At 37.9% G+C, this 11,736-nt stretch overlaps 1 protein-coding gene across 1 annotated transcript; it reads right to left on the bottom strand.

Moving 5' to 3' along the window:
- Nucleotides 1-2,889: 2,889 nt before the first annotated feature.
- Nucleotides 2,890-11,387, bottom strand: MGAT4C (MGAT4 family member C; the record flags this gene model as incomplete). Its single annotated transcript, XM_082311094.1, has 3 exons — nt 2,890-4,046; nt 5,884-6,031; nt 11,259-11,387. 3 exons carry the CDS (start codon nt 11,385-11,387, stop codon nt 2,890-2,892), a joined length of 1,434 nt encoding a protein of 477 aa, XP_082167220.1.
- Nucleotides 11,388-11,736: the final 349 nt, after the last annotated feature.

Here is an 11,736-nt window from a genome sequence, read left to right as displayed (position 1 = left end):
TGCTAATCTTTTGCTTCATCAGTGAAAAAAAGAAAATCCAAACTTTGGGAAGTATTTGTGAACATATACACCTCTGATTAAGTATTTCCCTTTCAGAAGTCATTCACTTTTCTTAGCATATGAAGAAAAAAACATATCTTCAAATACATCTTTCTGAAATTTTTCTGAAAACCAGTTATCATAATTTTTATGGCTTTTCTTTGTTTGTTTCCTAAAAATTTGGCAACCATTTTCACGTGAATGAGATCGATAAAATATGTATTCTGTGAAGGAGGAGCTGGGACCCATGCACTAAGGTGAGCACTCAGAACACTAGCTAACAGAACTGCATTCTTGCCTCTCCTGGAATAAATGTATCTTTAATTACTTTTTCCAAATCAACTCAAATTCAACAGGAAGAGTAGTGCATGCCTCTCATTCCCAGCACATACCACTATCCACACCCAAGGAAAGCTTCCTTTGAGGGCATTCACATTGGCATTTGTGGGTTTCACCCTCTCAGACTGGTAACAGCCAGATGAGAGTTCTCACTGCTAAGCCATGATATCGAAGATGAGACTCATTACTACTGTTGTTTTAAAAACAAAAGCAGTTTTGTTCAGCTCTTAATTCAAACATATACCATTTAAATTACTTCAGGCTTATCTTGAGAGCATTTAATTTGCACTAGCCATTCACATTATGTATGGTTTTGATTAGAAGAACATTTTAAACCTTGGAATTGAGTATGTTTTCCATTCTAATTTAGAAGATTTTTTTGGACATACTGTATTTCTGAATAAAAGTAAAGGTAATGTTCCTGGTTAACCTAGTTATGTTTGCTTTGGCACTAATAGTTAATGATCAAGGAAAAGAAAAATAGAACAATGACAGTTCATTAAAAAATTGGTGTTGACTAATGACTAATTATCAACTAATTATTTTAAAATCATGGGAAATCACTGTTAAAAAGCAAGTCCTTCGTAAGTGTTTATAACCATATGAGAGTAGCACGTATTTTTCATTTTAAAAAATGATGTTATTTTCCTTTTCAGATTGAACATGTGCACTGCTTTTAATTTATTTTACTGAAGATATGTATCTGAAGAATAGAGATTTAGGTGTGTATTAAGGAACAAAGGAACAAAGAGGAAAAGACTTTCTTTGAGAAGAGGATGCTTTTCTGAATTATGTAGAAGCATATATCAGAAGATTTAGTTTAAAATGTACCTTAACTCTGTATAGGGAGATTTACCAAACCTGGACCTGAATTTACCAGGATTTATGAACCAGGAAAAGCAATTGCATTGCTGTTTTGTGTAGATTTTTTAATAATTTACCGTTCTGAAATAGCCATGTTTGTTAGGTTTGGATGTACTGAGTACAGTAGTTAGTTCACTCTTGGTCAGTGCAAGCATTCTTGAAATTTAATCCTTGCCTTCCAGGTTTAACTAAAACCCCTACATGCAATTAGATGATAACCACAGTATTCATGAGATCGACAATACAGTGTTCATCTGTGTCACACTTGATACTCATGGATTTCTTAGTGTGTCTACTAAGAGAGTATGGAGAATTTCTTAGAGGAAAAAAACCCATAGATTCTGCTAATCCAAATGTATGCATCTGGTATAAATCATATAGCTATACAGACTCCCTGTGTGATGCACTAAAAGCCCAGAGCTGACACTGAAGTCATGAAGACTGCGGGAACTTTTCTGCTGATTGGCTAAAGCCAGGCAAAAAAACCTTACAGGGAATAACCAGAGGCAGTGGGAAGATGTCTAAAAAACTAACATGGTCAGGATTAGAAAACTGAAGAAAAAATAAGAACATATTAATTTTTCATTAAATCAAGATTCTTCATTTTGCATCTGCTCTGTGGGCTAGAGATCATCCAGGAAAGACTGGTGATTACATTCACCTCCAACTGATTATGCTGGTACACTTCACATTTGTATCATACATGGACTGGACATACAGATATGGAAGGCTTAACAGTCCTTGGAAAGCATGCTGCAGTATTCGCTATGTGCAAATTTCTCATGGGGAGTTCTGTATATCGTGAAGGAACAGAAAATGTTGGAGCTGATATCTGTTAAGATGCCTGTCTGAGAGAACAGTGTTGCCCTTGAGGTGCTTGGGTTTGATACCGACATCTGTACTCAAGCAGAATGCTTGCTCACTATGAGGCATTTTGTTCGCATAAGGAGAGTAAATTGGTCCCCTAAGTAATATAGAATCCAAGTAGTGCTCGTTTCAGTGAAAGGACCCAGGAAAAAGAACAAAGGATATTTGTTGAGACAGAATAACAGATGCAATTATCTATTTTTTATATAGTTGTCATGTCAGATTTATAATTTTACATACATTCCCTTTTGAAAAGAAGTTGCAACACTATTTTCTTACAGTGCTCAGAATGAAACTGCCAGTTTCAGGACACATTTCCTTGTCACAACTGCCTTTAAAAGAAACACATCACCAACTATTGTACAAATGCATACTACCATAACATTTTAAATTTATATGTGCGAAGGTGCAACCCAATTTCTTTTCACAACTTACTGGTCATAACTTTAAACATTTTGGTAATTATAGGATGTTTTGTTTTGTTCTGTTTAGTCCAGCGGATTTCTCTTACAGAGAAATGATAATAAAAAAGGGGTTCAAGATCTCAAGAGTGGTTTGAGAACTTTGCATTTCCTATAAAATTCAAAATTTTCAACAAATAAGTGTTTGTATATTGCCTGGCCAAACTAGTAAAAAATAAATTGCTTTGCTTGTGTTGTGATTTCCCCAGATTTTCTGTGTCTCTAGTAAAGAGTTGGAAATAAGTCAGTTTTTCTGGGGAATGGCACCAGTTGGGACCCAGCTGATTGTATGCACTCTACCTTCTCAGGTGGCTTCGCTTTATTGATTTGGTGTTTGTGAAGTCCAGACGCTAATGCTCCTAATGATCAGCCATTCTTTTTGACTTTTGGTAACAAGTATTCTCATGCAGTTAATATCGAACAGAACTTTGTGCTCTACATCCGTTATTTCAAAATTCCCGTTTTTGAATTCCCCTAGTCTCAAGTAAGTAGTACATTGTCTCCCTTTTTTACTCCCTACAATCTTTTCTCCTACTTCCAGGGCCCCGTGATGCAAAATGTCATTTTGCCGGTCTTCAGTTCCAGTGACAACTTTAATTTTACTGATTCTAATGGGTTTTTCAAATACAATCCCATAGAAGTCTCCAGTAGAAGGAGCTTTGCCCCAGAAGTACTCATCAATGCTGCTGTAAGCCTTGCTTGCCTCATAGTTTTCAAATACATTCATGTTGGTGTGCAAGTTTGCAGGTGGGTTGTCAGGGATATCAAATGATTCCTCTTCAAAATCATCATCCTTTAGCTTGTTTTCAGCTCCTTTGTAAGATGAGTAGTATCCCATGTGCTGGAACAGAGATGGCTTAAAACGTATCACTTCCTTTTGAGCTAACAGCCCACGAAAGTGGATGAGCAGCCAATCGCAAGGCATTTCTTGGTAAAACATCAACAAAAAATGGGCCAGGCGTGGGAGGTCATGGGAATGGTAAAGCTTTCCAATGTAACCCAGTTTGGAGAATTCCAAAGTCACCCAGTAGGATCCTTCTCGTGAGGTAATTACTTTCTTAACAGCAGTCAAAAAGTTCTTTGAGCAGCGAACGTCATCTTCTAGCATCACATAATAATCAGAAAGATTAGCACAAAAGTTAAGAAGGAAAGCATAATCTACATTTTGTTTGGATCGAAACTTCACACGGTCCTCTGGGTCATTGTAATTTCTCTTGAGGCCATCCAGTACAGGATAATACTCCTCAGGGACGTGAATAACTATTAATCTGCCTGCAATTATGTGATGTGCAAATTTCTGTGAAATATCCTGGACCATCCCGTCACACCAGGCTGAGTCAAAATCTGCCAGCTGCACTACCACTGCGATTTCTTTGAGTTCCTCATAACTTGACTGCTCAAATATGGACTTGATGGTCTCAAGCAAGTAGTTTCCCTTTTTCCTTTTCACAGAGGATAGCCCAATTGTAAGATACCCTGTACAAAAGACAATTCAAACAAAACCTGATTATCTGACGTTGGAAACCATTTCACCACAAAGCTATCCTCCAGAGTTGTGCTCATATTAAATAAACCTTTTGAATGGTGAAGCCTGAGAAATTTGGTATGTGAACTTATTAAGCTGCATGCAACAAAGGATGTCTATTGCCTTTTCATGAAAGAAGAGTCGTATTGCAAGCAAATAGACATATGGAGGCTATTGCATTAAACATTCACTTGATAACTGCAAGGAATGGCATGTAGTGGACAAAAGCCAAAGCAATGTGCACATATATGCCTGGTAGAGGAAACCACATAGACAAGGATAAGGCTGTAAAATCTGCTAAAAGAAAGGGGATTATAAGATAAGATTCACACAATATTTTTAAATCAAGTAACTACGAAATACAGCACAAAAACGTGAGCTATAGATTAATTGCCAAACTTTTATCATTTTAAGCACTCTACAAGACTAGTTACACTTATGCATAACGTTACAGTTTTATGAATGCTGCATGGATAATTTCTTTCTGTGTGTTCATTTTTAACTGAATTTTTCCATTTTTTCCTTGCTAATAGTTCTTCTTCTAACCCTCTTTCAGGACTCATTGAGCATTTTACAGGGAACACCTTTAGATATTATTCCAAAGGAGAAGAGAACTTACTACTGCATACCTGTGTTTGTATAAATAATTTTTAATGCTGTTATATCTTTCTAGGGGGAGATGCATCTTAATTATAAGGGAAGAATTTTCATCTCTGCTGTTTTGGAGTCACTGCCATTGCATTTTACCAGCAGTCCACATATTTTTTTTCAGATATTTGCTAATATGTCTCTATTTTTCTAACTTCTGATATAAAAATTGTAAAGACTTTGTAATTGACAGGGCATACTTTAGTTGAACCTACCCCAACTTTATTAAAATATTATGGTTTATAAAAGATAAAGTGATTCAGAGTTTCCCTTGAGACTTGTCTGTTCAAAATGCAGTTGTACAGTGGAGTACAACCCCCAGAAGCCATTCACAGCCCCATATTTCTCAAATCTAATTTGAACAAACTTTACTTTATAGCTTTCTATGAAGATCAACAACTCACAGATGATTTTATTTTACCATCTGTGCTTGGACTTCTGAGCCTTGTTTATGTTTGTGAAATGATTGATTTGGAACCAAAGGACACCTATCTAAAAGCTAGGTAAGGCCATATTTCACTTTGAGATGAAAGTCTTGAACTATGCCTGAAGTCAGAATAACCAGATAGTCCCTCTGCAGATTGCTGCGAGAAGAATCCTCCTTTACTATCCCCATAATAGCACAATTCTCCTCCCTCGTTATCACAGCTAAAGGAACAAGGAGATCCATTCACAGCTGCTGTACTGGCAGAACAGGGGACCTGAAGGGTGTATCTATGTGATCCCAAGCATACTTTAGATTGGAGTTACTGGTTATACAGAGGCTGTGCACCCTCAGAGGGTGGTTACAGAGCACCACCAGCACGTGTCTTGCTCCTGCTTCCTGAATCATCTCCCTCTGGCCTGGGGGGAGATCCACAAAAATATGCTCACACAGACCATCCAGGGGCTGCCTGCAGGACAACTATAAATCAGGCATTTGCTCAGAAGGTAACCAGGCTGTGGGTCAGTCACTGCTAGGGCTGAACTGGCAGCTGGCCAGGCACTGCCTATGCAGGGAGAGATAGCTGTCCCACGAACTCTCCGAGATTGTCACTGCTTAACTCAGACCCTCTTGCCTAGAAATACCACAGAGACTATATGGATTTCACCCATTTTTAAATTACCTCATTTCATAACATTCAGATTGCAGTTACTTACTTTTCCTTGGCAAAGGCGTGCCAGCTAGGTAGCGATAGGAAATGTTTATAGATCCTGAGAAATTAGACAAATCTTTAAAAGTGTGAACATAGCGCTCTGGGTTGAGCTGGTGCGTGGCTGTTTCTCTGATTAATTGCTTGTCCCCTTCCTATTAGTGAGAAAACAAAAAGAATAGGAGAGGGAGAGAGACAGACAGAAACACATTTGTGAATGCCAGCCAGAGAGGAAACACAGACAGGCAGGTTTCCAAGAATAACATTTTTCAGTGTCAGGTTTCGTGAAAGCATGTAGATGTCACCTCATTTTTTTAAAAACCCATTACTGAATATCATGCATTTTTGGCTACAGAAAATCTACCATAACCCTTCAGATTACGGTAACAGGAAAAGAAGAAAAAATATTTTCGACAAAAACTCTGGAAAGGTTGCAAACACTAAATTATTACCAAAAAATGCTGCGGTATTCAAAATAGGGATAAGAAAGCATCAGTCAGCAACAGATGAGATAATTTTCATAGATGGTGAAGTAGGGGGGATGTTCTGAAAACATTTTCAGTGATTAAAAAAAAAACACCAAAACTGTTGCAAAGGAAAGACAAAACTAGATCCTGGCATCTGGCTCATTTTGCCACTTTTCTGAGTAGGTCCAGCTCAGATTAGTGATAAGCAGAAATGCATATGATCATCCAGACAGCCAAAGCCTTCTCTGGATTTGGTGAACACTGATGGTATAGAGAAAAGGCAAATTTATCATTATGCCTCTGCTTCCTGCCTCCTTCTCCTGTCTTTTTCTTCCAAGACGCTTCTTGAGCCATAGTAAAGTCACACAAGTGAAGGAGCGACTTCATCAGTGGTGTGCTATTCATAAGGTACGTTGGGTCTCAGGGAAAATCTGTTCCTCAGTCCTTAAGAAAAGGGAAAATATTTAACAGGTTGTAGTGTCACGAGACTGAATTTAAAGGTAGGAATTCTTATCTAATTTACACTGCTTGATTCTAGTCTGATGACAGGCCAGTGTATGAATGAATTCATTTCTTCTGATGTATACAGTATGTTAACGCACTAAAAACTTCCTGATCTGTCATTAAATGGGAGCATTGTGCAGTGATAGTACTGCTGCTAACAATCATAGAATCACAGAATGTCCTGAGTTGGAAGGGACTCACAAGGATCGAGTCCAACTCCTGTTCCTGCATAGGACAACCCCAAAATTCGCACCATATGTCTGAGGGCATTGTCCAAATGCTTCTTAAATGTTGTCAAGCTTGGTGCCATGACTACCTCCCGGGGGAGCCTGTTCCAGTGCTTCACCACCCTCTGGGTGAAGAACCTTTTCCTAATGTCCAACCTAAACCTCCCCTGGCATATCTTCCTGCCATTCCCCTGGGTCCTATCATTGGTCTTCAGGGAGAAGAGATCAGCGCCTGTCCCTCCTCCTTCCCTTGTGAGGAAGCTGTAGACCGTGATGAGGTCTCCCCTCAGTCTCCTCTTCTCCAGGCCAGTGACTTCAGCTGCTTCTCGCACGGCTTCCCCTCTAAACCCTTCATCATCTTTGTGGCTCTCCTCTGGATACTCTCTAGTAGCTTTGTATCCTTTTTGTACTGTGGTGCCCAAAACTGCACACAGTACTCGATGAGGCTGCACCAGTGCAGAGTAGAGCGGGGCAATCACCTCCCTCGACTGGCTAGCAATACAGTGCTTGATACACCCCAGGACACGGTTGGCCCTCTTGGCTGCCAGGGCACACTGTTGGCTCATGTTCAACTTGCCGTTGACAACAACAACCACAGAAACAGCACTCATATTTAATGATATAAATATTCAAAAATGTGTCACTGATATATTTTATAGCACAAAGAAATATTTCTGTAATTCGATCCTAGGTTCATTTTAAGTTCATTATTTTTCTTTCATAGAAGTAGTAAATAATCCGCTTCTGAGCTTAGTAAAGATCTTTGGTGGACATCCAGGGGCATCTACCTGCACTGTTACGCTCTCTTGATCTGCAGTGTCTCTCCAGTAATTTCTTTCTAGTGCTGCTATGCTACTTTGCATTTGCTTATAAGTTATGAGAGGAAGGTTTATGTTGATCAGATTCCAGATTAAAATGTAACTCAATGTTCTAGGAAGAGAATGCACCAAAACTGCAGGAGATTTTCCATGAAACCTGTCAAATGAAAAAAAAAAAAAAGGGCTGGTCCAAAAACTTTCTTTTTTTAAAACCAGTCTTTCTTTAATGCCAGAACATCATGTGTCATTAGTTCCAGAATGGAGCACCAAAATTCTTTGTTTCATAAGAAGGTTTCGGAATGGAAACCCGTTCTGCTGAGGTTTTTCTACATAAAAAGTTTCAAAATGTTTAGAAATAGAGAATGTCAGGACCAAATGTTTTGATTTTAACAAGAAAAATATTTAAAATGACCACAAAAATTTTCCTTTTTTTTTTTTTTTCTCTTTAAGAAATGCCTTTTGTGGCTAACAATCTTTTTGTTAATTGTTGTTGTTTTCATTCCTTTGTTGAAAGAAAATCAAAACTGAAATATGGATTTTTCCAAAAATTTTAAATCTGGTTCTTCTACCTCTGACTACTATGCAGAGGTCAGTGAAGCTGAAGAGCTTGATTAGCTCTCTTTAGCTGTCTTCTCTAATTTTTTCTATGATGGTTCTGGCTTTTGCCTGTTAACTAACCTCTCACTTACATTCCAGTGTTTGCTGGAGCTTGGAAGGTTCCTGTGGGTGCCACAGGAAGAAGTGCGAGAAGTTCTCCATTCTTTATAGAGATACTCTGCTCCGCTAAGGATGCTGTGTCAGCTACAATACTATTGTTTTCATAGTGTCCAAAATAATGATTAGAAGAGTGCAGAAGGCATGCTTCACTTACAGTTCACTTACAACTCAGATTATGTATAAAAAAATCACTGCAAATCATACAGATATGGTGATCTAGGTTATATTAATTCAGTACATCTTCAAAATGTTTGATCAGATGTTGTACACATGCTGCAGAAGAAGCATCTTAAACTGCTCTGCTGACACACATGCATCAGCACTGTATACCCCCATTAAACGTACTTAAACAATTTTCTCATGTGGGCCCTTACTTTCCATTTCCAGAGCAAATGCTGTGCAGAAAGCAGTGAAGGGATTCTTCGGCCATACAACATTTTCTGAGCAAAAAGGGAAAGTTCTCCTCTCCCTTCTTAAGATTTGCCACAATGAATCTCACTTTGTCATTCTAGCTTGCTGAAAAAGGCCATTCATCTAGTCCTACATCTGGTGAAAGAGGTGCCAGCCCTGCATCCCCTTGCACAGCCTTTTCTCTGAGACTGGGAAGAGAAACTTGGGGTCACTTGCACCCTTCCTCTCTCAGTTACCTTCAGGAGATATTCCAGCAGGAGAATCACTACAATTAGAAAGTCGGAGGGCCTTTGGGACTCTGAGAACTTTCAGATTCCTGTTCCCTGAGAGGGGCTGTTTAGCCTGCTGTTCTTGAAAGCTATTCCCCAGTGTCTCTCTCCTCACCACCAACACTGAAACTGCTTATCGTTTACCTCAGCAGAGAAAACACACCAGACAAGTTAACGGAGCTGTCAGACATGGTCAGGAAAGTTGAAAATAAAAATAAATAAATAAACTAAAAAGTCAACAGCCTAACACATTTGAAAAATGCTTGATGGACCATAAAGGTATCAAGAGATCTGGGAGAACTGTCAGGAGACTTGGCAAGAGACTTGGCTGGGAGCTACATGAATGCAAACATGCCAGAACTGTGATGAGAGAAGCAATGAAAGAGAGTGGATTACTAAAAAAGGGGGAAAAAAGAGCAAATTAAGAATAAGACATGGAGCTATCTGGGGAGCTGGCAAATAGGACAGGAAAAGATTTCAAAAACAAACCAAGAGGAACAACATTAGCAGTGATAAGAAAAGTACTTTCAGAAACATCTGTGGGACTTTGAAGCAATTAGTGAAAGGAGAAGAAGCATCAGGGAAAATACCACTGGGGAAAAAAAAAAATTATGTGATAAGCCAGGTCAAATTTAATCACAACCAAGAAATGATGAATAAATAAAATATAGTGCAAAACCTTAGTGCAAGTACTGTTAGAGAAAGCAATATGTCTGTAGTGGAGTAACATGCTAGAAGCATGGGTTATCTTTTCAATAGTTTAAAAAGTTGTAGGATAGTCTTAATAATATTTACAATATTTTTAAGTAATAAGTATAATATTTTACCTTAAAATTATTAGCAAGTTGTCTATGGTTTTGATAAATTAATGTAAGGATTTTGCTATTTATGCGTTGCATGTTTTTGAAACTATGATGTTGCTTTTCAGATCCAACTGAGATTGGACTTCACCTTTCAGAATATTGGAAAGGCCATACTGTCCCAATTATATGAATCAGACAAAGAAGGGTGGCATAGAGGATCGGAAAGCTGCTCAGTAGTTCAATTCAAGTTCAAGAAAGAGGACTGTCTAATTATATCACAATGTTACATGTTCAGTATAGTCATTTTATTATTTGCAAGTTCCACTTGTTAAACTACCATGTTATTTTACTGGGCCCAGTCCAACCTCAGAGGAACTGGAAATTCAATCCATTAATCAAGTCTTCAGAGCTTACTTGGCATTCAGCACTGAGACACCCATAGGTTACATATAAATTGTAGAGTTATGTTACATTGTCAGTAGCGTACTTGTTGAAATTCCTAACACAGATCTTTCAATAAATCTTTTTTACGATCATAAACTTACACTTGGTATCATTTATGTCTAATTGTTAATGCTGTAGCACTGAACCTGCCAGACTCAAATCTGGGATACAGGAAGTGAGAAAAACACAGAACAAAAGCACTAAAAAGAAATTATTCATGCAAGGAGCTTGAAATACATGGAATCAGTGAAAGTTGTCTTCTATAATTGTACTTCTAGAATATTGTTTAATACAGTAGTCACAGGTGAGATTTTCAGTGTGGATTGAAAAAGCTCCCATGAATATTTCAGATTTAGATGATTTTCAACATTAAAATTGAGGGAAATCCAGAAGTATGGAAAATACAGGGGATGTTTTAACTCAAAGTAAGATACCTGATGGAGATGTCTCCATGTTTTGTTACATTCATTTTCTCCTATACTTCCAATAAACAATGACATATTTTACTTCCGTGAAAAGGAGTGTTAGGATCTTACTGACACACTCTGTATGCAGTATATATTGATAAGATGGCTTCATCATAAAGGGCATATTTTGAGGATAGTTCATTGTTAATAGTACACTAACACAGGAAATAGCAGGAATTATAAACTTTATTGCTTAACTAGGGATGTGTCTTGTTCTGTCTTTCCAGGATAATTTCTTCCATCTAAGAAACTTACCAAAACATAACCATCTTCAATGTACAAGTTCATGAACAGCAAGCAAACGACAAGGACTCCTAAGAACGACACTGCTGATCGTTTCCGCAAGCATCTCATTTTATCAAAATATTTCAAGTTTTGTCTCATGTGAAGAAAGGCATACAGTAGTGTCACCTATGAAAGAAAACCGGTGTTACAAGAACTGCACATCTGATAAACATGATAGCAAAACAACTTACCTTCAGATGTATCAAATCCCTTCAAACATGCATAGACTGTACCCTTTAAGGTAGACTTAATTTAATTTAATCATGGTAATCTTCAAGTTTAACATACAATCTTAACTATAATTTAAGCTTTCTTGGGTTTTTTTTTTGTCAATAAAGAAAAAAATGTACTTTATCCTACCCATTTTAGGCTGGAATTATGATATCACTGTGGCAGGAGTGCATTAGCAGTTCAGTTTTCCCTGTATAACTGTCAGATCCCAACTTGA

Source organism: Platalea leucorodia (genome assembly GCF_965183815.1).
Source record: "Platalea leucorodia genome assembly, chromosome: 4".
Lineage (NCBI taxonomy): Eukaryota > Metazoa > Chordata > Aves > Pelecaniformes > Threskiornithidae > Platalea > Platalea leucorodia.
The sequence above is the reverse complement of the archived record's forward strand: the minus strand, read 5'-3'. Positions and strand labels throughout refer to the sequence as shown.